Raw genomic sequence first — 26150 nt, forward strand, 5'->3', positions numbered from 1 at the left:
TTACTCCTACGTTGAATAGAAGATTCATTTTTTCTTACACAAAACCCATGAAATCTGCCCACCCAAAGCAGTGAAAAGATCACAGCTTTCTAAAAAATGATACAGCACAATCACCGGCAACTTCAACTCGTTACGTACGCCACACTGACACTTGCTCCATCCTCCTGGGGGCCCGGGGTGGCGCACATTTGTGCAGAATTTTTGTTTGCCCAACCTTGACACAACAGTGGCGCAGTGGTTGCTTCACCCCCAGGGGTGTCATTATCAAATTAAATGCAGCCCCAGTTGCCCGCCTTCAAACACCAAGCATTCGGTGGCCCAAAAAACGTGTGCAGAGAGTACCTTTCCCCTGTGTCACTCAAAAAAGCGTTGCAGCGTTGCGCGTCAAAAAACTTGCTCCACTGTGTGACTCCACTGTGCAGACAAAGGAAGTGCGGAGTAAAAAGTGTCCAAAATTTCATAAAAAATACCCTTTTGAAGGGGCAACTTCCCGGTCCTGCACCATCAAAGTGGAAAACCACTCAAACAAAGGCCTAGGGCTAGCGGGTGGCTCGCTGGACTCGGGCCGGTTTGACTTCCGGTCGGTCGGGCAGGCACTTCGCGCGCTCGTTGCCGTGCATCGCTGTGTTCCTCGCTGTTTGTTTTCGAGGCTCTGTGTGTTGACTTTTCGAGCGATGTTTGTAACTTTTGTTAGTGTCGCCCTTTCCGGTAACGCTTCCGGCAAAGGAAGTGCCCGAACGTCTCTCGCTCTGGCCCGCTTCCTCTTCTTTGACTGGCTCAACCATAAAAAACAGGGGACAAGCGAGAAAAACTAGAATCAAAAGAATCATTTTTCTTTCCCCCTTGCTTCACAAACTGGCAAAGAGATGGGCAGGAATGGGCACTAGTAGTAGCAGTAGTATTTCACATGATGGCAGTAATTGTGTTTGTATGTTGTGGGAGCACTCGTGCTTGTGTTGGCTTGTTTTTTCTTCTATCACTTCCAAAAAGGTTGCCAAGGGAGCCTTTTTTTGGAGGAGGAGCCAGCCGTGACCCACACTCCTGTCGATCCCATTTCTCATGAGGCTTGGGACCTTTGCAGTGAAGCTGTGAGTGTCGAAAATCCAACGAAAACTGTCACACTACACAATCGAGCGAGGGAGAGATAGATACACAGAACAAAAACGTTGGAAAGTTAGCTGGAGGAAATGAAAATAGATCAAATGAAATAAAAACCCTCCCGTCTAACGCTTCCTTCATGTCTTTCATCTCGGCGCGGGATGGTTTTCCACAGCTGGATTTCTTTTTTTTTTATTGGCTCCCGGCAGTGTGTGTGTGTTTATATAAAACTGTCAAGTGGTGCTGTGAGATGTGAGCTCCAGCAGCAGCAAAAACCGACCACAGAATTTCACACACATGAAGGAAAGAGTGAGTGAGCGCGCGAAAAAAAAACAAAGGCCCATCAAACCCCAGCTAAAAGCGACAAAGATTAACTTCTCGGGGAAGAAAGTCCCTATCGGTAGTCGGAAACTTTTCCCAACCGCCATGACAATGGAGGGCAAACAAAAAACGGCTTCAGTTGGAAACGAAAGACGTTAGAAACGGGGAGCGAGGTTTGTTTTGAAGTATTGAAAGGAAGGGAACCCCGAACGCTGAGTGGCATTTGTGCCATTTGATCGTGTGCGTGTTTTTTGTGTCATATGTGGATGAAAAATGAGGAATGAACTCTTTGTGTCCTTTTCCCGGTATCCCGTTCGCCCGGGAAGAATATGCTCCTTCCCTCACAGCAAAGCAGGAGAGAGCTGTTAATTAAGTGCACTTTTCCCCGTGCAGCGTTGCTAGCGGGTGAATGGGTAGGATCAATTATGTAGCACCAGAGAGCTTTTGCACAGGGACACACACACAGACAGGATGAGCTTTTCAGCTTTTCAGCTGCCAAAGTGCGGGGTGGAAAACTAAATCCAAGTTTTGCAAAGGAAAACTTCTTGGTGCATTGTGAAGATGGGCGGCAATTAAGAAGCATTACGAAGAAGTGCAGCACTTGCAGTGTTTAAATGGAATCGGTTTTCTTTTGAGGGCAATGGGTAGTGAGTGTGATTATTCAAAATTTGTGAGATAATTTAAGGAGTTGATTAAACAATATATATTAATGCGTGTATTAGTGAGCATTGGAAATAGAATGGTTTAAAATTTAAAACTTGAAATTTGAAATAAACTGTAGATTATAAAGACAACCAAATTTCATTTCGAACCTGTGGCTAATGGAATTATATTAAAATTATCTGTTTATCAAGAATGTGTCGATAGAAATCGATTTTATTTTTGAACATCATCATTTAATTATTACACATTGTATTGATTGCATCATTATAGAATATTATGAAGGATTCATAAATAGTCGTTTGATGAAATTAAATGCAATTGAACAACAGTAAAATGAACAAAGAGTGCAAAGAGTAAAAACATTATTCCAGAAGGAATATAGTATAACCCCTTTACTTCGTCAAGTCAATGAAGACAACATAGTTATTTTATTTAGAGATCGCGTTCTTCAGAGCGAGGAAACTCATTAACTCCATAATATATCGTGCTCAGTATACTTCGCAGCACTTCCCATATAAATATGAGGAATAATAATTTAAATTTTAGAATTGGCTCAGCTTCCATTTAGATATTAATCGTAGATATTAATTTTTGTAGCAAAGAAACGCGTCGTATTAGTAGGATCGTCGTTTGACGGAATGTGCTGAGCACGTAGTCGTGCTCCTGCTGCGATTTGTTGCCGTGGATTTGCCACCCATTGCGGTTGACGATGCGCGTAATGTCGTCGACGCGCCGCTTCGTCTCGACGAAGATGATTCGTCAAAGATGAAAAGCATCGAAATGAATCGAAATTTAAATGATCCAACTCGATCAATAACGAAGGTTTTGGAAATATATAGATATTGGGGAATTTTAGAGATTTTTAGTTGTTGCTAAATAGCCAAAGTCATTGTTTGGTTCATTGCTTATAAACTTATTTCAATGAAACACATTCGGCGGAAGGGTCCTCTAAAAATTTGTAAATTCATTGGATTTAATAGCATGCTCGTCATGGGTTCAAGCTTGATATGGACCTTCCACCTGTAATAAATATTTGACTGTCCGGTTATGTGGTACTGAATAACTCTTCAAACCCAAATAGAAGAAGAAGCACTTTGCAAAGTACACTAGTAGAATAAATCTTGGAAGTAGAACGTAGACTTTGCCGCACGGATGTTGTCTAACAGAACAGATTTATACTCCCATGCGAACATACGACTAAAGAGTTTGCTTATACTAATAAATTATATGCTAAACATCAATCACCATGCAAATGGTTAAAACATGAATTGGATACACCTTCCCTGCTAAGACCCTTCGATAGTGCAGCTTACTGAGTACTGTACCAAGATGCACACAGTATGAAGCTAACGATCCTTTTTTATGATAAAACAATTTAAGGACTAGACTGATCATTTTGAAATTAACTTCTCGACTAGTTCGTATGAGACTAGCTTTTCATAACTTTTTAATTCCGGTGATAAAAGGTTTTAAATTAGTATTTGAATTTTGAATTCAAGAAAGTCTAATAAGTGGGTGTAGCACTAGTATGCGGGACAATTATATTAAATAAAATAATAAATTTCGTCCAGAATAATTGTCAAGATGATGTGATCTGCAGCTCGGAAAGGTTTTTTTTCTTTATATCTCACCTCGCTTATTATTTATTGAAAAGAACTTTACCAATCAAAAGTACATTGTGCATAGCTTTAGGCGCTCCGAGCTGTTGAGCTGATTTAGATGCAGAACTGTTAAAAAACCAAACTTTGCAACCAAAATCCAATATTATACAAGCATGGTACCAGCTACAAAACACTAGAATAGAGCTGGAAAGCCTGGCTAATCCTCGAGAGCATCGAAGATTTAATTAAAAGAGTTTTTTCCGAATCATTGAAATGATGATAGCCCCAAATACAATGCTTAAAAGTTTATGAATGACCTTAATGACTGCATTTCATGTTGTGTCAAAATCGGTGCTGAAAAATAAAATTCAATGACGCACGATAATTAACGCACCCTCATAAGCTGCTGTCCCTTTGTTTCTGCTGGCTTCAAACTCACACCGAACAAATCGAACTTTTCCCCGTTTTCAAGTTTGTTAATGGTTTTTTTTTTGCTTTGTTTTATCTATCCCTCCCCATTTCATGGCACATTTTCCACACTAGAAATCCCATTTAGAAAGCTGCTTAAAATCAATTACCCTAGCGCTGGTAGGCTGCCTGCACTCTCTACATTCGTCTACAACAGCGGGACAACATGCCAAAGCCAATCGTTCCGCCTAATCCCCCGACCGCCGCCTGCCTTCCCCGCTGTTTCCCGGTAATCAGCTAGGATATCGTGCCACAGTTCGAATGGGTTCGAATTCCCAATCCGTACCACTGCCGATTTCGCTTGTAATCACTTAAATAATTCCACTTTAATTATCCGTACCACAAGGCACAAGGGTGCGCGGGTTCACCTGGAGGCCAAAACCAGGTCAGCAGTGAACCAGCGTTGTGGAGCATCAGCATGAATGTGCAAAGTAATGGCGCACAGGGCTGCGATTACATTGTGCAGTGTCGTCTTGCCGATCGAACATCGAGCGGTGGTTGCATCGGAAACCCTAGGTTGCATCCGAGGTTGGGGTTTAACAAGCGGAATAATCGAGCGCAGGGCTTTTTGTGTGGTGTGCGCACAATAGGGTTGTTGAGGTGGCGTAGAAAACAGTGTGCGGAAAAATTGCAAACAAAACTAGAGAGGAGAAATAGAAAGTCCAAATGAAAGGACTCGTACACCCACTGAGGCGCAGCTGATTCGCAAATGATGCTGATTTGTCGGTAATGTTGAAGAAACATTGCTCATAAATAGGGGAGATTGATAACAACTTATACTACAGCATAAAATTTTATAACATTTTGTTTGAAAAAAGATCTGCAATTATCTCTTTTTATGTAAAGACGTCGCATAAGCACATAGAATTAGTAATAAAACATGTTACTTGATGGTCCAATTAGGAACGGTGGTCCCTCTTGCACCAACTCACCCCTATTCAAGAGGTGCAATCAACCGTACAGCAGGAGTGCCTCATAATTTCACCAATCCTTCAACAAAGCTTCAACATCCCTAGAACTCCAACACACACACACAGCTCCAACCAGCATAACCTGCACAACGCAACAACAATAATGGGTGCAATCAAGAGAATGGACCTCTTCGCTTCAAGCGGAAACTTCTGCCTGCTTCGCAGCGCACTGGCGCACGGCTCGACTCGCTGACTTCATAGATTTCGCCGTCTCCCGGGGCAGGACTACGCCGGCCCATCACAGGCACCTTGTCCGGGTTGGGATTAGCTAGGGTTTAGCTAAATGCCCCGGATACCACAAAACCGTGCTACACAACATACCAGCACAATGTTCACATACTTCCGTCCTTTGGCGTACCTTTGGCGTGCCCTTTTCGTTTCCCCACACAGTCTGTGCCGCAGTGCATCGTTGGTGGTGGTGGCTTGGGAAAGATTATGGAGCTAAGAATGTGCAACGTTCGCGAAAACCGCCAGCAACCGCCCACCAAACAATGGTAATCTAATTAAACGTACACAGACACACACACACACACACACACACAGATAGATGCAATGCCGCTGCAATGCCGCGTTGGGAAAGGTCGCTCGTTAATTGGGAAATTTATTGGGAAAGTGCACAATGCACAGGTTGAAAACGTATAAATTTATTACCAGAATGAAGTGTCGTTTAAACGGGGAAAATGAGGCCAGCGGGATAGTGGGCGGGGAGAGAAAAATGTGCCGCCAAATGTCCGGTGATTTAACTCCCTTTTTTTCATTCGCTTAAATGCATTCCAATTTCTGTTGGAATGACCAGTTTTCATTGAATTTGGAGCATTGCAGTGGGTGGGGGAGAGTGGGGGGATATTTCAATCGCTTGCGATTGTGTGCACGTGTGTTTGTTCAATTTGATCGCCAATCCCCAATCGCCAATCTGATTGATAATGGATGGTCTTTTCATTGTTTCAATTTTTTTCTGTAATTTTTTGCGTTGTTTTTTTTTAATTTAATTTAAACCAATTTATTTAATTGATTTAAAAAGTTATTCTTTATGCGTACACATTTGATACTGTTATTGATAGATGCTTTTGTTTACTTTTGTTTCCATTCACTCTTTCATGTCTTTCAGTTCAGTAATTAGTTAACTGTTGTTGATTACTCATTTTTTTTTTGGTTTTGATTGGCTGTTTTTTATAGAAATTTAAATTCAAAATTAAGTTAACGCGTTTCCATTTCTCTTCTTTTACTTTTTTGTTATGCTTACTTTTTTTGTATTTTCAGGCAATAATCAAACAGTATTCTACTTAATTGCTAGTTTTTGGTCAAATATTGTGAAAAGCTTGGGATAGTATTTAATAGCTATTTTTTTAATGTTTGTATGTGGTGTATGTTACTTATCGTAGCTTTTCTTATTGACATCTTGTCTCTTTGTCATATTTTGTATAAAATATCATATTCCAGGCAATCGGGCTTCCCGGGTAGCCAGCGACTTTGGAGGCTTATAACTTTTGAATGCGTAATCCAATATCGATGCAATTTTCTGAAGAAAATTTAATAAACTAATGCAGTTTCTATAACTGTGCATGGATTGGTTCAACTCCCTACCGTATTTATGTTATAGCTTAACAAAGTTGTAACAATTAAAAAAAAAACGTAAAACATTTTCTCCAGTTCCTTACAAAATTTTCACAGCACAATGCCTCTAGGTAGTTGTAAACACTGTGTATTACACGTGTTGCTTAATTTTTTTCAGAATTGTTTTACTAGTAATTAAAAAAATCTTTATCTTTTTATCTTCAAATAGGAACTAGTTTTAGTTTCTAGTTGAATAAAACCGTTACATTATGAAACTTGCTGGTAGAAAGACGTCAAAATCAAATAAACTTCACATATAATGTTTAAATTCAGTCTCTTTGCAATGTATTTTCGACATAACTTACCAATAGAGACCATTTTATTAAGTTTTTGCATTTGTCGCAATTGCGCATTTTATTAAATTATGATAAAAGGTGTGTTGTAACGGATTTCATTCAAATCGAAATTCTTTTCTATTTTTTATGGTTCATAGAAAAAATCTTAAAAATGTATGCAAGACTTGTAATGCATAGTTCTCACAACTACTAGAGCCATTTTGCTGTGAAAATGTTGTAAAGTACTGAAAAAAAAAGTTTTCAAAATTTTGTTTTTTTTTACCCATTTCAACTTTGAAAAGCTATAACATGAATACGGTAGCGAGTTGAACCAATTTATGCACAGTTATAGAAACTAAATTAGTTTATTCCTTTTTTTTTACAATATTAAATCAATATTGGATTACGCAGTCAAAAGTTATAAACCTCCAAAGTCGATGGCTACCCGGGTAGCCGGTTGCCTAGAATAGGGTTAAAGGCATTCTTTCCTCTTCAGTGTTTGTCACACTAAAATATGTATGCTATGATGTGAAAATTTATTTTTTTTTTTAAATAATACACGAATCTGACCCATAATCATTATTTAACGCAATAATTAATTAAATAAATATCAAATCATTATCTCAGCTGATAATCCAACTACAAACTTATTGAAAATTATGAAAGAAAATATCTAAAATCATTATAACTAAAAGTAATAAAATATTACATCGGTCAGTATCATTCACGCGATCAACCCTGATGCTGCACTTCCGATGGAACCGGTTTCAAGCGATACCATGATGATCAAGAAACGCTTCATGTTAACCCTTACGGCAAAGTTTCGATCTTTTCGTTCTAATTATTACATAGTTCAGCGATATTTGAAACGACTTGTTTCACAAATGGCAGTATTAAATAAAAAAAAGTCAGTAAAAGAACAAAATTGTGCTAAACATTTTGTTGGTGCTATGTTGTTCATAAACGCATTAAGCCAAATAGAATACGATCATCCCTTGCACTGCCTCAATTTCCCATTTGAACACCATTAACAGATCCCACCCGGTCCCGTGTGTCTTCCCGATCCGCTAACGACATCCTAATCGTCCCGGTCCTGTCTGACCGGCAGCATAAAGAAATCGCCCGCGTGTTGCCGCCCGCAAGTCATCAAAAGCCGTTACTTCAAAAAGCAGAGAAAAAGGTGTGCCCCGTCTATGCTGCAACAGACCGAAACAAGCATAACAACGTGTGTATGTAGCGAAGCAAACAAAAGCCCCGCACACACGCACACACGGACACGGAGCAATTAGCGTCGGTGTGGTGGTGTTGGTGCAATCGATCCGGGCAGCGGCAGTGTGTGGCAGCGCATACCATACCACGCCATACGCCCTGAAACGCACAAAGTGAGCTGCGGTCGCAACGCTGTGGTGTGTCTTTCTGGTGACAGCTCGTGTTTGGGACGGTTTTCTTCGCGTTAGTTGAGATAAAAAGTGAGTAAAACAATAGAGTAAAGGTGTATTTCGAAGGATAAAACGTGTTTCTTACGAGTGCAACATAGAAAGGGGAAATAATTGTGTGTAAACCGTCATGGAAAGTTAGGACACGAAGCGCACCTCGTGGTTCGTTCGATCACCTACCACGCCCTGTGGGAGAAAAGCTGTGCTTGAAAGTTAGCGAAAACAATACACCGCAAAGAACTGTGTGTGTGTGAAGCATGAAAGTAAAACGACAACAATAATAAGCAAATAGAATGTAAATGTGGTTCTTCTGGAAGATTCCAGTTGCGTGTAACATTGATCCTCTTTGAATGGAAAAGCGTGTGATCATCAGCAGCATACAACGCCCAACGTGTGTGTGTCAAAAGATGGCTTCATCCAACAAGCAGACAGGGCGCGCAACCGTTCGTCGCCTAACGCAAACGCGCGAGACGAGAAGGAGATCTTTTTTAAGTTCAAGAAGGTTAGGGGAGCGGATGATCATACGCACCCCGCGGCTCTTTTAATTAAATTCCGTGCCCTTAGTGACCAACCAACAAAACAGTGACGCATCGCACGGTAGACACGGGAAAGCTGCCGAACAAACGTATCCATCCGTCCGGCAGCAGCAGCAGCACACATTCTTGCCCAACACTTGTGTGTTTGCGACAACGAGAAAAAAAAGAAGATAAAACTTTACGATACATCGGTGTGTTGGTGTGGTGTTTGGTTAACCCAACACAGCCACAATCAAACACACGCAAAGTGCGCCCTAACGTCAGTGAACGGCTTGTTTATATCGCGCGGTAGATGGGAGAGATGGTAGTAGGCGTTGGAAAGTTGTATCCAAAGTGTGTCGGTGGCTGGATATTTCTAGTGTAGTGGTGGTTGGCAGTCAACAGGTGGCTCAATGGTCTAGGGGTATGATTCTCGCTTTGGGTGCGAGAGGTCCCGGGTTCAAATCCCGGTTGAGCCCAGATTTCCTTTTTGTTGCAGAGAGCCTAAATCTTTCGCTTTTGTGTATTTTTTACATTTCATATTTTTGCATTTTTGCAATGGGCACAACAGCGAAGAGATTCAATCAAAACAATACAATTCAAAACTTTGCCATCGTTGCTTGTGATGTTTGATTGCATTTTAAATTTATTTAGTTTTTGAAAAGTTGTGAAATACTTAAACGATGAAACACTGTTTTTTAGATAAAACGGTAAAAGTAAAGATTCGCCCATGCATGCCGGCTTACTGGTTGTAGATGCTAAAGAACTCGAGGGCTTAGGATAGTTTGTTATTGATATTTCCCATATTTTTTGTATGAATATTTTGAAATATATATATCTTTACACAAACAATTGAAATAACAGAAACGGGCAGCCACATTTTAAATAAAAAAATAGTTTTAGTAAATTGTGCTCAATCAACATATTGCATACCTTCAGGCGCTTTGTATAGCCAGCGAGGTTTGATCGTTACTTTTATCGATACAGCTTTATTCAAACGGCAGATAAGAGATCGATTTTTGATTACATTCGTCTGAAAATCAAGCAATTTAAATAATTGATCACATATGTAAGCGCCGTTGCGATAGATTCATATCAAACACTACAGTTGTATTCAAATTTCACACATATTTCCATGATCGGTAGGGGCGGCTTCTGTCTACCAATAGAACTTGAATCAAAAAGCCACACCAGAAGTGAAAGCAAACATTGATTCGACAAATTTCACATTCCCTTTTTACACATCGTGTGACACAGAGACCCATCGTGTGTGGCCAATTTATCGATGCACATATTTAATTGTTTCGTTTTTCGTTTCCCCCCCTTTCCTATGTAGCGTGTGCTCAAAGCCCCCTATTCCCAATCGGATCCTGTGGACGGTTTTGCGACCGGGCAGGTATGGTGTGTTAGGTTTACCATGTCCACCATCGAGGAGCGTACAGCGTACCTAGACAATCCGTACTTCAAAGGGCACATCTACGGGAACTTTAACCCGTTCTACGTGACCATCGCCGTCTGTACCGTGCTCGGCGTGTTCATCTTCGTGCTGAACATCGTGTGCGGCTGCTGCTCGAAGCACAAGCAGTACTGGCAGGACAGACATACGGGTGAGTAGCCGACGAGGATGGTCCATTGCAGTGGTCGTTGTGCTTGCATGTTTCATATCTCGGTGCGTATGTTTTGTTTTTTAGGCAATCGTTGGTTAGTGTCGTTTTGGTCGGCCACACCGCACAAGCAGCCGCCGCTCGATCTGACGGAGCTGAAGGACGCTAGCCACTTCCAGCCGGTCAATGTAAGTGAAGTTTAATGTTTAATTTTAGCGTCAAAATTTGTTTTAAGCGTTTGGAGCAACTCGGCGAAACCGGTCGCTCAACAGTTCCATCACAAAGGCCACCAATGCAATGGCATACCCGGCGAAAAGAAGGTACAGAAGCGATGCTAACTCACCCCAGCCAAGCGTTTCCTGTACGAGGATCCTTCGCCTCGCAATACCTTCCAGCTGATGCACGTAGATTGCACGCCAATAGTGCGCCAGCCCTGCCTGCTGCGCCGTGCCAACGAACTGGATCAGCTGGTCTGCGATCGGGCTGTATCGGAACACCGAAAAGCCATCCAGATGCTGCCGGACCGGCTGTTCGAGTGGGTAGTACGGTACCCGATAAACATCCGGGTTGACGTTCAGCAGCAGGTGCAGCAATAGTTGAGCGTTGCTGCACGGCATCAGCAGGGCGCAGCGACCGTTTTGCACGTTGTCCATGTGCTGGGCGTCCGTTTCGGGCACGATCAGCTGTCGGTGACGGTGCAGCTCGTGGTAGTAGCTGGCTGCATCCCGGTGTACCACTTCGAGCGGTACGGAGGTTCGCAGGAACTGTTCCACCGTCCGGAGGTGTGGTTCGTTGAGCGAAACCATAAACAGGGCGTGCAGTTTCCCCCAGTACGCTTCGGTCAGGGTGAAGAGGAGTACACTGCCGACGGTTAGTAGACGGCGCTCGGCGAGCGTGTAGCGTTGGGCTTGATCCCCAAACAGTAGCGTCAGCAGCAGAGCGTTGGGAAAGCGTTGCGCTTGCAGCCAGTTGAGCAGGAAGCTACCAGCGGCTAAGAGCCCACACATTAGCCACACGGGTCGGGTGAAGGGAAGAAGCAGAAAGTAGAACAGACCTCTTTTGGACACTTCCGGTAATACGACACAATCGCCGCTAAAGCTCCCGAACGCCACGGGCTTTAGCGTGTCGCGGTACGTGTCGTGGATTTTGAGTGCAATTTCATAGCGCGTCGTATTCGGTTGCCTGTCAAACAGTGCCAGCGCGTTAATGTGCTTGGCAAAGGCGACAAAGAACCATCGATACACACCAGCAATGCCTTTCTGGCTAACGAGCAGGAAAGGGAATTCCATGCTCGTCTTAATCCTCACCGGGAGACGGTCAAGGTTTCGGTTCCGATCGTGCGTTAGCCATGAACGATGTTTCGCACCCGTGCCCGTCACGGCGTACACCCGGCTGGTGTTGTAATCGCACACCAGTGTGTCGATGATCCCCCGACGGTATCGCACTACCGCCCCGTTCCGTATGCCGAGCGGTGGAAAGGCACGGAAAACGTTCACCAAGCTGGCAAGCGTTGGGCGATCGTTGATCGTTACGATGTAGTGGGCTGCCGGGTTCCAGTTCCGCCCGGCGGACACATTCTGCAGCAAGCCGTACAGATGTTTGCCCTCGATCAACGGTGCTACGATGAGGTAGACCGAGCAACGGTGCAGCTGAACGTTGCGTTGGACAGCGTTAAGAAAGACTCGGGGATAGCTGGAGAAGTGGCTTAGATAGCCGTCGACAACGGAGCTCCAGTAGGGATCGGTTGCGTGTGTGACGAGGCACAGCTCGTACTTGGCGGAAGGTGTTTCTATTTTATTAATACCCTTTGTGATGTTGACCAGTGTTTCGACTGCATTATTTGAAGCACAGCAAAGCTCCAAAAGCGATATGTTAAAAAGTAAAAGGCAGAATATTTTCACACACATTTTGATCCGCTTACTAGACACTGGTGTGCACAGCACAAAACAACTTTTTCAAGTGCTTTCTATCATCCATGGTAATGATCGTTCGCTTAATGCCTCATTCGCTGTAATTGGCTTTTAGCTTTAATTAAACTTTTCCACAACCGCCCGCAAGCAATTAGCGCAAAGTGAGTGGCAATCTCCATCACAAACACGCCGGCCGACACACCGTGCCCCGCCAGCAGCAAATAGTGTAACGAAATCAAGTCACGCATCGTCAACGTCTTCCGGTAGCGGGTCGAACGGGACCGCAGCGAATGTATCCGCTTCACGTACAGCCCGTGCCAGCAGTTCCACAACCCGGCCTGTGTAATGCGCCCAGCAAACTGTGTCAACTGCAACCGTACGGGGGAAAACTTCGATACGCTCCATCCATTGATACGCCAGCCGACAAACTCCTGCAGGATGTAGTAGCGCACCGGAAATTCGTCCTCACTTTCGTTCAGTATTTCGTGCACCAGATGCTGCGCATTGCCACAGTCGAGCAGCAGCGCATGCTGACCGCGTCGTACGTTCGCCAGGTACGTGTGCTTGTCGCTGACCAGTAGATTGTGGCGCAACTCTTCCGTGAGCAGCGTTGCGCGATCACGCTGCACACTGGGCAGCTCGAGCGTGATGCCGGACGCAGCAAACTGGCGGATCGTGGTCAGGTGTGGCTCGTTCAGGGAGCGGATAAACTCCGACAGCAGCCGGGCGGTGTAGGCTTCGCTGAGGAAAAACATTACCAGCACGGCGAAGAAGATGAGCCGTCGTTCAGTTGTTCCATAACTGTTCCGCGTGTCCTGGTCTCCGAACAGGATCGTTAGCAGGATGCTGTGGCCGAACCGTGCCGGACACTGGCAATTTAGCACGATCGTTGCACCGACGAGACAGCAGCACAGATACCATAGTGGAGCGGTGAACGGGAACAGCAGGTAGTGGATTAAACCGGCCTTTGGCTTTTCCGGCACCACCAGACAGTTGCCCGTGAAGGCGCCATCCGCCGCGATCGGTACACTGAGCGCGTTCGGTGCTTTAATGCCGAGCAGGATCTGGTTGTTGGTCGTATCGAACGTTACGCGCACGTTGATGTGTGCGGCAAAAGCGTCAAAGAACTGCCGGTACACACCGGACACTGTGTCGCGCGTGTACATCAGGTACGGATACACTACCTTCTTTTCGATCACGAGCGGCAGCTGATGAAGGTTGCTGGTTCGATCTGCTAGAAGCTGGCGATAGCGTGGAGATCCAGGGCGGAAGGACTGTATGAATCCTCGCTCGATGCTCGCAACAATTGCGGAATCATTGGCTTCCCTGTTGGCCACCACAAGGATCACGTTGTGCATGCCCATGGTGTAGAAAACTTTGAAGAGCGTTTTAAACTGATCCGGTCGCTCACTCCACCCCGTCAGCAGGATGACGTGGGCGGGCGTGTTCCAGTTGCTGTTGCTGGAGATTGCTTTTAGCAGCAGGAATAGCTGCCTGGCCGATGCGTTCGGTTCGAATAGGAGATAGAGCGAGCATTTGGGTAACTTGACGTCGGACATTTCGATCGATGTTAGCACTCGCGGATAAAGGGGGAACTGGTGCAGATAGGCCTGCAGGACATCGTTCCAGTGCGGATGGGTTGCGGACGTTGAAATGCACAGCTCCTGGCCGGCCGAGGGACGTTCGAGAAACTCTGCCCGAGTTGTCACGTGTCGGAGGGTGATTAACACTGACTGAGACAGTGTGTCGTCGCTTTGTGCCTGGAGGGCCATTGTGAGTAGCGCAAGGGCTGCAAACATGACTTTGACAACTGTTGGGGTAAAACTCTGATCTTTATTCCACAAAAGTCCTAATATAGCATACTGCGTGCGCAACTGCTGTACAGAATAGCAGTCAGATTTAATTCAATTAAATGGATCAAAATCCAATTTCTTCAATTGCCAATGATATTGCTTTTAGTGCCGGTCATTACAGATTCAACAATGTTGTAACGGCCGCTGCATGTGTGTCTTGTGCAATTATACCACAACAAATGCTTTATTTCGATCGATCTGTTTTCGAAGACTTGTTATATAAATTGCTCAGATATTTCCTGTCTCCAATATTTCCTTGAAGTAAGATTTCCCGTTTAAATTCCGGGTGCAATTTCTAGTTTTCCTGCAATTGGTGGGTGAAATTTGAGTGCATGAATTGTGTTATTTGATTGGCTATGCTAAAAGCTCTCCAGAGACCCAACTAATGCACCTAAGCACGATAGTCCCAGGGCGGACATAGGGCCTTAAAAATATTCTTTTTTTTTTAATTTATTTTATATTAGCGTTTTTTAAGGTAAATGAATTTACTGGAATGAAGGTAGCTACTTTGTTTTCAATCAAAACATTTTTTTTATTTATTTTTGTTGATTGATTTGATGATTTGAACTGGAGAAATGTGTCAAATTGTCATATGTGGAGAAATACAATAATTCTTCCAATTGTAATTATTCCAAAACAAACACTTGTAAACAGCAAAACAGCTCATTTGAAAAGGTTTTTTCCCCGCTCATTACACTGAATGTGGATGAAAGTTTAGTTTTATTGGCTGTAATTCGAGTGTTTATACACATTTTTTTAAAAAACAAACTGCAGAAAACTTGTTTAAAGTTAAATATCTCGATTATTTTTATCCTGCCATCTCCTGTAGGTGAAATTTAGCATATTATTGAATCAATATTTTGTTAATATTTGCTACAAATTGAAGCTGCCACTAGCTGCCCTTCTTGAAGTTGTAAACGTTTTAAATAAAAAAAAAATTCACGTTTTTATAATCTATTTTGCTTGCAATGTATGCGTGGGAGAGTAAAACTGAGTTGATTAAATCGTTTCTTACCACGAAGTTGCTTCATGTAGCGGAACTTGGGGCAAGTGTGCCACCTTAAGCATTTCAAGTTATAACTCATTAAAACATGTTTTTCAAGAGCCGATTTAAATCTCATAACCATTTTACATCTATTTCCTCACTTATAAATGAGTTTCGCTTGAAAAAAGTGCAAACAAAACAGTTTTTGAAGCGTTTTAAAAAGGGTCCAAAAAGACGTTGTTTTTTGGGCTATGGGGCAAGAGTGCCACTCGTATGGGGCAAGACGGCCACCTGGTTAAAATAACCGTATTTCTTAGATAATTGGAAATTATTACGTTTGTACCACTAGTGTATGTATTCCTACATGTATTTAGTCACCAATGAACCCTTTTTGACCACCAATTGTACCACAATATGGTTTGTTACTGTTCTGTTTTTCTGGCGTGGAATCCGCTCACAATAGCGCACCATTCCGCAGCACGCTACAACAATGTTTAAGTTTTTTTCAACTAACCCCACAAAAAATTTCACGTTTTCTCAGCTATATGGTGGTGTAAATATTTTCTCGGTTGATTGTTCGCATGATTTTTGAGAGCTTATTTGGTTGGTTTAAAAAATTATAATATTCTGCTCTATTTTGAAATTCAATATAAATAAGTTCAAAACAATGGGAAATATCGATTGGTCTATATGCAATTAGGCTCAGAATACTTAGTCATTGGAAAGCAACCAACTGTATACACAATTGTTCATTAAACTAAAGTTTTTAAGGAAAAATGCTTGGTGGCACTCTTGCCCCAAATTCCGCTAGGTGAAAGCGGAGCAAAATGGACATGTTACGGATTTTCATCTGTATCTTATTGGTTAGACTACTTTACACTGATATTTTGACGGCAATCGATACTTTAACGTCTTATGCATGGAACACAATCGGAAGTTTACGCAATAATAATTAACATAAGCGTTTAAAATGAATTTTAAAAATCAACGTCAAAAGTCGTGAAATTGTATTGTGCGGGGTAAAATGGTCTTTCTATGGGGCAAAATGGTCTTACACGAAATGGCAAAACACATCAAAACAAAGGGGCAAAATGGACCACAACATTGGACTTTAGGCTTTGGTTTAAGCTCTTGCCTCTTGGTAGAATTGTGAGAGTAAACAATGAAGTTTTGTATTTAAGTGTTTTGTTGAATAATTTAGCAGTACACTGCTAGAATATTTCAATAATTCACGTGTTGTCAGTAATTTTTCTTGTCGATATAGTATACATACAGCACAATTTTGATGCATGTACAGGTGTCCCCCGAGTTTCGACCTCCTCGAGATACGACGATTTTGATTTTTACAGTTATAAGTTGTAATTAAGAAGAAATTGATGTGTTTTTTGAATTTGTGTGCTGATCACCGTTACACACACAATTTCAAAAAATCCATAACTACCCGTTCTTGAATATCAATATCGTGTAAACGGCTTTTGGAGTAAAATAATACATTATCAAACATTATTTTAATAAATTACACAATGTCATAGATTCCGACTATTCAACTTCGGTTATAAACTCCCTATTCACAGATATTCGACATACGACTATTTCGGCCTTGCTTTGAGACATTTTTTCGATCCCAAATATAGTCGCATCTCGGGGGACACCTGTAAAGCTAGTAAATTGTAGCGACCTTAGCTTATACCACAGACTCATCATGTTGGTCCTGTCAAAACATACCGACCATTTTGCCCCAAGTGAAACATTAAAAAAAAACTTTAACTTTACATTAAATTAAAATGGTTACTTTTTTTACGTAAATCATAGATAAATAGCATGTGCTTGGATACACATTCATTTTTTCTCTAAATACGTGTTAAATTCTTACCAAAGCTTATTTTCGAGACGGTGAAAATGACATCGTTTCTAGCAAACACTTTATTTGCTAATTTATTCAATTATTTTGAAATCTTTGGTTATGAAACGTTCATGGTGGGCTTTAAACATTGTACTTGTTGTTTTTAAATCACTAGAAGTCATTATAAACGTGTTAATTTACCAATAATGCAGGTGACCATTTCGCCCCAACCAGATATTTTGCCCCAGGTTCCCCTACACTTATTTTGCATTGCTTCGAGCGTTCAAATTTAATAACAGTATAATAATTTACTACACTTTTCGATTGCAAGTGTTGGTACAGTGCACAAAAGAACACACTAAAAGCGCACACACATAGGCAAACGATACATAAAAACCATGGCAAAATCATCAATTTCCATCCACTGCTCTGAGGGGAACCACTGTGCGACGCGTCCTCTTACACCGTCGTACACATCCCATCATCACCTCCACCCCGAACACGATCGCGGCGCTCCCATAGCCCACCGTCAGCACGTACTGGAGCGATATCAAATCACCCATCAGCAACGTTTCCCGCTGGGACAGTTCCTTCCTGGCCACATTTCTCAACTTCTGTACGTACTGCTCGCGCCAATACTCCCACAGCCCCGCCTGCCCAATCCGTCCAATAAACTCCACCAGCTCCCCGGCAATCGAGCTAAACTTCGACACGGAAAACCCATTCATCCGCCAACCAACCATCTCGCCCAGGATGTAGTACGGCACCCGGAACACACGCGTGTCGCGCATCTCCTTGTGCAGCATGTACTCCGCGTTGCCACACTGCAGCAGAAAAGCGTTCCGTCCCGCCCGCATATTGCGATAGTACTCGGGCTCATCGAGCACTTCCAGATTGCGGTGCAGCTGCTCGTACCCCTCAATGTCCTCGTAGTGCAGCACACCGATCGGAACGTCGGACGCACCGAGCGCACGGAGCGTGCGGATGCGCGGCTGATTCAGCGACTCGATGAACGTGGACAGCAGCTTGGCGGAGTAGGCTTCGCTGAAGAAAAACATGAGCACGATCGCGAGAAAGATGAGCCGCCGCTCGGGCAGGGAGTAGCGCTCATCCGCCGCTTGATCGCCGAACAGCACCGTCAGCAGGATGTTGTGCTGGAAGCGGTGCGACCAGCGCCAGTTCAGCAGGAAGATAGCAGCAAGAAAGCAACAGCACAGATACCAAACCGGCGACGAGAAGGGCGACAGCAGAAAGTGTACCAGTCCCGCCTTCGGTCGTTCCGGCACGATCACACAGTTGCCGGTGAAGCTGCCGATCGCGTACGGTTGCGTGAGCGTTTCCCGGTTGTGTATCGTCATCACGATCTGCACGTTCCGATCGCCAAACACAACCCGCGCCTTGTACTGTCGGGCGAAGGCGGTGAAAAACTTGCAGTAAACCCCCTCGATCCGCGATCGATCGTGAATGAAGAAAGGAAATTCGGCTCTCCGAGCCACCACGATCGGTTCACTTTGCTGCAGTCCCAGGGAACTATGGTTCGCCAGCAGCTCACCCACATCGGACACATCCATCACGTAGTCGAGCGTCCGCTGGCGACAGTTGGCCAGCATGGTGAAGGTGCGGTTATGCTCCGGGACACTCATCAGCACCAGCCCGTGCCGTACGCCCATCAGGTCAAAGTTTTCAAACTGATTAAATATTTCGCGCGTATGCGAACGGGCATTGATGAGCACGGCAAACCGGGCGGACGGATTCCAGTTGCCGTTCGTTGAGAGGAACTGGATGCGCAGGAACACTTGGCGCGCGTGGGACGCTGGCTCGAAAAGGAGATAGAGCGAACAGCGGTGCAGGGGGATGTTGTCGCCCAGCTTGGTGCGTGTCAGTACACGGGGTAGCAGTGGGAAGTGGTGTAGATAACGCTCCAGTACATCGTTCCAGTAGGGGTCGTTTTCGGGCGGTGGTGCAATGCACAGCTCCTGTCCGGCGGCTGGCCGTTCCAGCGCTGTTCCCGGGTGTGCCGTAAGGTAGGCCAGCGATGCGAGGGCTGCATCCGCACTCGGGGAGCTGTCTGCCGCCAGCAGACCGAAGCGGACGAGCAGAAGGGCCCAATCGATCGGTGGTGGAACCATTGCGAAGGTTCGTAGCTTACTGTGGCTGAACTGAGCTGATAGTGTCCCCAAAACTCCCCCCATATTACCCATTGGCTTCTCGGGGGACTCATCGCGCCGTGTGCACTATCGGAGAGGCGAAAATTGGCCACCAGGGGAATGGATAGAATCGAAATTGTTGCACTACGGTTAAGCAAACAAAAGCGCGAGAGCTCTCCTTACATTGGAGGGAGTGGTGTTTCCCTTGTGGCGATAAGTTTCCCAATGAAATATAGAGTTGCAATTTAATTGTTCTGTTCGCCCCACATTGTAGGCCTACTTAATGCGAGCGCGATGCAATTTAATGCGCTTTTGCCCCTTTATCAAGCTCAACTCGAATTTCCCGTTCAGTTGGGTAAACTCATGGATCCTGGAAAAGAGGCTGGAATTGGTGGGCTGTGTTGGCCCACCTTGCCGCAAATCTCGTCCCCGGCCCTGTGGTGAACTAACAATTAAATGCGGACGGGGGAGGAAAACATTATTTAATTAAAATTCTCATTTTGTTTCTGTCTCTCTCCCATCCGTTGTCGGACCGAGTGATGTTGTTAATTTTAGTGTGTAAGATACAGGGTTTCCAAGGTTTTTTTTGTTGTTTTCCGAACTTCTTGGTTGCTTCCCATATTTTTAGGTGTCTATTTTTTTTTATAGAGACTTTGAGTCGATTGGCCTCATTTGCCTCTTTTAATCGGTGGATTAATTCTTTGTGTCTTGCAAATACCTTATACCGGGTAGTCTCGGTTTCTTAAAATTATGTGTAGATTTTATTTATAATGTTTGTCTGTTTTACATGTGGTTTTGGCTAGAGTTCTCTATAAAGGTTAGTAATACGAAGGAATTTTAAAAGTTTACGCTGGCAATCGATGTCCGGTGAGAGGATGGTGTCGATGCTGTGGTCCAATTTACAGGTGATGCATTACGCAGTGCATCCATGGCATTCGGTTAATATGTGACGGACGGTGATGTTAACGCCACAGACACTGCATAGTGGCGGGCTGTGGTGAGCCTGGTGTGTCCTATCCGAAGTCGTGATAGGATTCTCTGGTTTTGGTTTGATGGATGGTCTTTCCATGGTGGTGTTGTGGTCTTGATGGTTCTCAGGAAAGAGCGGCCGCTGCTAACCCAATAACCTTTCCAGGTGTTGGCGATGATGGTTTTGCTAAGTCGAGTAAAGTCACGGCAAGGAAGAGCGTTATGGCAGCAGGGCGGGTTATTATGTACTGCGTTGGCTAGTCGGTCTGCTGTTTCGTTTCCCTGAGTACCTGTGTGACCAGGAACCCAGTAGAATATGACTTCTGATGAATTCGGTATATTGCAGAGTAGTTGGATGTTCGGGTGCTTTCAGATTCAAGTGTTTGAAGGACACTTGCACTGTCTGTGAAGATCACGTTGGGTTTGTCTCTACGCAGACCTTTGTCAGCTTCAATAACCAGGGCTATTGCTTCTGCAGTGAAGATTGCGGTATGGTCTGGTAGTCGGATGGCGCTATTGCCAATGCTGGAGTAGATTCCACAGCCAGTGGAACCGTTTTGTACTGATCCGTCTGTGAAGATTAGATGGTGGTTATTGTATTTTTGCTAAAGAAGTTCGGCAAAATGACGGTTAGCAATGACACTATTGCTACCAGCCCGAAGCTGATTTTTGATGGTCCAGTCTATTTGTAGTGGGCGGCAGTACCAGAGATGACTAACGATTTGGATGAGTTTGGTGACTGAGGGGAGTGTTTGTTGGGTTAGCATGGTGTTGGTGGCCCTTTGTATAAGGGCATCGGCTTTGATATTTTCCTCCATCATTCGTCCTGCAGCTGCTGCTACCTTGTCGATTATGATGTGGTCCAAGATCAAAAGTCACACCTAGGACATCGGCTGTGCGTGTGTTAGGTATTACTTAGTTATTGTATGTTATGGGTTTTAGAATATGATTTTATGATTGCAGATGTGAACTAGTTTGGATTTGGAGTGTGAAAATGTGTAACCTGTCCAACGTGACCATTTCTGAACTATATTGACTCCTTATATCTACTCAGCATACATGAACTATATCATCAGCATACATGAAACATTTAATGTTACTAGGTATTGGGCGGAAGAGGAATTCTATGGGATACGATGAATACAGGGTTTTGTGATAAAACTCAAGACTGCGGGACACTTTGACGAATCGTCGTGAGTCAATCGCAAGACTGCGGAACGTTCCGTGAAAACGTTGACGATACCGAAAGGTGCGGATTTTTTATCGCAAGACTGCCGCATACTTTTTCGAGCACAGCTAGGATCTTTTAATTTCAAAAATTTTGGGTGCCTGCTGTTTGGGTTTTGGAAAAGCAAACTGTAATGGCTTTTCATTTTTGTGAATTAATTGTCCAATTAAAAAGCGTCAGATGAGCCCAACAAATTAAGCGAACCATTCAATACATTGTGGGAAACCCTGTAACGCTCTCCCAAATACACTGTAACGTTTGGTGATTTGGTGACAGGGTGAGAAAGAGGAGATGCAATTGCGGCCCATTTTGTGTGTGCGCCGATAGGTTGTTGGATAATGCGATCGGCCAAACTACTGCATCACGGCATCAAGGGAAAGGGGAAAACCAGGACTGGAGAGCAGGAAAATTGGCCAATGGCTTTTTGCAAGCGCTAAAAGGAGGACAACGCCTGCAACGCCACTGTGAGCCGTTTAAAATTTGTGACCCTTTATATTAGCGTGCTCGGGTTGATGGCGGTCACAAATGGACCAGAGAGAGAAACAGCACGTGGGAGAGAAGAAGGGAAAGGGGGTGTGAAAACAGCATATCGATTGGCTTTGTGTCGGGTCCGTTTGGCTGTTTGGGAAGCGCTAATGTTTTGCAAGTCACCACTGGGCGCCTGTTTTTTGTTGTTGTTGGTCACTATTCAATTACGGTAACACGTTCTCATCTCTACGTCGGCTTCCGCAAAAGTGTGAAGCGGAAAAGTGGATGACATTCGACAGTACAAAAGTAGGAGAATCTGAGTAAAAAAGAACACACTGTGCGAATGATGAAATCTTTTTTTTAAGGATATAATTATTATATATTTCAGAAATGAAGCATCTGATTTGAAGGTGTGGCAAGGTGGACTGCTACATATATTAAGCTCTAAACTCTTGATGAGTTGTCATCATTATGAATAGTGGTGAGAGCTCGGAATCGGACCTACTCGATTCCGATTCCGTGTTCGGAATCAATTCTGAAGCCAATTCCGTGTTCGGAATCAATTTCGGAGCCGATTCCGCAGTCGGCTCCGGAATCGATTCCGCGATCAGAATCGGCTCCGGAATCGCAATTGGCCCCGGTAACGGAATCTGAATTTACTCCAGAAATGGAATTACCTCAGAAAGGAGAATCAGGTCCTTGAATTGAAATAAGAAGTTTCAGAAGCGAAATCAGTCCGGGAATCTCTATGAGATTGGATCTTTTACAAGTAAATTTTGATTCTTTGTGGCTATCAATACGTAGCATCATTGGATCCAAACGCTTATGCTTATTGAGATCCCGAAACCGACTCCGTTTAGAAGCCGATCCTGATTTCGGAACCTAACCCGATTCTGGAATCAATTCCAGAGCCGATTCCAATTCCTAGACCGGTTTCGATTCCGGAGCCGATTTCGGAATCAATTCTGGAAACTGATTCTGGTCCTACTCTCCGGAACCGCTTCCAAAAAATTTCATTTTTCATATCACTAATTCTGTCCACAACTGAGTAAAGACTGGAAAATAAAAATCAGTACAAAAAATCGATAATCTGGTCGTTTAGGCATCATTGCACCACCATAGTGGGAAAAACGGTTACTCTGATATTATCACACAGGTATTATCAATTTTGATTCTGCCACCAGTTGGAGAGTGAGAATCGCCAGAAAAATTACTTAAATAAGAGCACAAGAAAGTCATGAACTATTCGACAGTTAGAGAACACGTTGAAATCTTCGAGTTTGAGGCTGTCACAAATTATGTTGTTCCTGCAAGATGCTGATCAGGCAACTGACGTTCAAACGTTCAATCTTGCCACGACTTGGATCACTTGCTTCTGCGTTCAATCAACAATAAGCAGATACGACATCCTTCAGGAATAAGAAGTAAGATATTCAGTCACTTTCCAAAACTTGATTGAATTCGGAAACGATTGTAGCGTTTGTCAAAATGAGATAAAATTGAAGTTTCATTTGATTTATTTTGAACATTTTGCCATATTGTACGCATAACTGATCAGGATACTCATGAAATAAATTAAAGCAACCGTTGTATCTAGGCAACGGCAACTATCGTGCCTCGTCGATCGAGTTTGGGAAAGTGGCTGGTTCTCTAGGATTGCAAAGATCGACGTTTGAAAGTAGGACTAAGAAAAATGGCTGAAATTCTACAATTCTAACAACAGCCAAACATGCTAAGGTTGCGAGTTTGAGTAATTTTCTGAAGTGAAATCCTAAGCTGTCCTTCCGTAAGATAAGAGGACCATCTTATCATTGCATATCAAGTGTCCGTCTTGCCTTAACATCCCACAACTGCTCTAAAACAACCTTACAGCGTTTTCTAGGAGTTCTCATAACTGTGGGACACTGTATTGACTCTTTCTTATTTGAAATGAACTTACTGTAATGGGAATTGGACTCTCTAGCACCCTTGTTCGACAAATCCAATAGGAATTTAAAACGAGCCTGTCCAAAAAGGGTGCCATAGAGTTCAATTTCCAACGTATGAAGTTCACTTCCAATGGGAAAGAGTCTACGAAGTGTCCCACAAGAGTCTAGGAAGTGGTTCCCTATGAGAACCCCTGGAAAACCCTGTATATGTATAATGAAACATTTTTTTTAAAGAAACTTTCGAGTTGTTACTCCTTTTCTGATGAAGAATGGACTAAATTATGGACTGCATTTATGGCATAATTGCTGTATTTATGCTTCTTTAAAATATATCTTAAGGTGTCCATCTTTACCTACTTTCCCTTAGGTTTTTAGTCTCTTCGAAATGAATTATCCAATTTTTGAAGCAAATTATTTCAAAAGATAAATGTTAACCATCATATGAGCATTGAAGTGATTGCACTTTTGCAACAAGCACTGTAAATAATCATTCTAACAAAATCATCATTAAATCACCACCAGCGCTAGCGTGTGTGTGTGTGTGTGCCGATCGTGCCAATAATGGACGCAAATTTTCCGCACCAACAAAAGCGAACGTGTTGCTGCAAAAACACGCAAAAACCCAGGGAGAGACCGAAATTGAAATTAATCCCATGCACACCGAAATAATACGGGGGGTGGGATTGACAAAAACGCACCGATGCTGCTGATGCTGCCATCGCGTTCGGGAATATTGGGAATTTGGAGCGCATAAAGCTGTGTGTGTATAATTGAACGAGTGAGGAGCGCGCCGCTGGAAAGTGGAGCAAATGGAGGCTTTTCTCGTTGGATTGCACCGGGAGAAAAAGGAGGCACCCATAATGGCAATTGCTGCCAAATGCCCGAACAGAGTCAGGATTGTTCGGATTGCGTTTTGCAGACGGAACAACTCCTTTCCGATTGGAATGGCTGCATCGATAGCATCGAACGAAGAAATATAAGCAGATGATGATATGCGTAATGAAAGGCAGTTATGCACACACACACAGACAGCTTGGCAGGAGTTTTCTAGTTGAGCCAAAATGGGGGATGAAGAGGAGGATTGCATTATTGAAGCGTCTTTCTTTCCACGATCGACTGTGGATGCGAACGATGGTGGATAATTCATGCAACGGCAAGGATATTATCGCACGGCTCACTGCTGGCTCAAGCTGCTGGATGTAGTTGAGTGTAGAGGAAGAAGGTCTGCTTAAAAATAGATGCTGAACTGCAAAACTTAAGCTTCGGGTGGTATCGAGTTGTAAGTGCTTTTAATTTTGCAAATGTAGGGGCCGGTAAATGACGTTTGATTAAATTTCTTCCGCCTTTTATCGGCATTGTGAATGCGTTTGTTTTGATTTGAAAAGCTTCCTCTTACTGCAAAAGCCAACGCAGCTGCACTTCCGATGAGACATGCGGCCTCAGCACAATTTTTCGATCGAAAAAATTCGATCGATCCGGCTGTCATTTTGGTGTCATTTGACACTCATTTCGCCGCCAAGGTGTTCATTTTACTGGTCTTTTTGAAAACTGGTATACCATGACACTCACGAGCAAAATGAACTATGCTACAAAAATTCGATCGTTCCGCTTTGTATGGCAAAAAATCCGCAACTCATTGAGCTGCGGAAATTTTCGAATATCAGAAAAATGCCATAAATCAAGGTTAATGGTTTTGAAAAACGTTATGTAAAAGCAAGTTGGTAATTGTTTTGGTTCTTTTTCAATATTTTGGGTGATAAAAATTATTTGTTAAATATTTAAAAAAATGGTTAGCCTACACTAAATACTGAACTCGATGGGAATCGACTTCATGTAGGAGTATGAAAGAAATAGTTATACTGTCAGTTTTACGTGAGCGCCTATCGAATTTTTTCGATCGAAAAATGGTGCTGAGGCCGATGGTCTCTTTTTTTAGTAGCAAATACCTTTTTTCTTTCTTAAGAACCCATTAATGTGTTAAACGGATTAAATAAATGCAAAAGCGTCACTAATCCAACTCCATCTTTCGCTTTTCTCACACACAGCCCGACGTCGAACGGCCGGTAGAGTATACCGTGCAGCATCACCGTCCCCAGTACCAGTATCCACCCAGCCGTGGTGCTTCCCCGCAGGGCTACCATCACCATCACCAGCAGCAGCATCACCGCGAGGAGTACGTCGAGCTGCAGAAGCGCGAAAGTGACATTTAAAAAGGCGGCGGCCAAAGAGACCCGCTGCTGCGTGAGCTAAACA

At 43.5% G+C, this 26150-nt stretch overlaps 1 protein-coding gene and 1 non-coding gene across 2 annotated transcripts; both read left to right on the forward strand.

Moving 5' to 3' along the window:
• Positions 1–8366: 8366 nt before the first annotated feature.
• On the forward strand, positions 8367–26107 carry LOC120947551 (uncharacterized). Its single transcript, XM_040362964.2, has 4 exons — positions 8367–8480; positions 10299–10569; positions 10654–10754; positions 25943–26107. The coding sequence occupies exons 2-4, from the start codon at positions 10380–10382 to the stop codon at positions 26105–26107; spliced, it is 456 nt and encodes a 151-aa protein (XP_040218898.2). The 5' UTR covers positions 8367–8480; positions 10299–10379.
• Trnap-ugg (transfer RNA proline (anticodon UGG)) lies at positions 9370–9441 on the forward strand. The gene has a single exon. It is a non-coding gene; the product is annotated as a tRNA-Pro (tRNA).
• Positions 26108–26150: the final 43 nt, after the last annotated feature.

Source organism: Anopheles coluzzii, chromosome 2, assembly GCF_943734685.1.
Source record: "Anopheles coluzzii chromosome 2, AcolN3, whole genome shotgun sequence".
NCBI classification, from domain to species: Eukaryota; Metazoa; Arthropoda; class Insecta; order Diptera; family Culicidae; genus Anopheles; species Anopheles coluzzii.

Bases quoted from the DNA above. Each gene is read 5' to 3' on its own strand.
- LOC120947551 (XM_040362964.2), top strand. From the start codon at position 10,380: ATGTCCACCATCGAGGAGCGTACAGCGTACCTAGACAATCCGTACTTC. The intron at 10,570-10,653 runs GTGAGTAGCCGA...TTTGTTTTTTAG, and splicing joins CTGGCAGGACAGACATACGG to GCAATCGTTGGTTAGTGTCG. The intron at 10,755-25,942 runs GTAAGTGAAGTT...TCTCACACACAG, and splicing joins GCCACTTCCAGCCGGTCAAT to CCCGACGTCGAACGGCCGGT.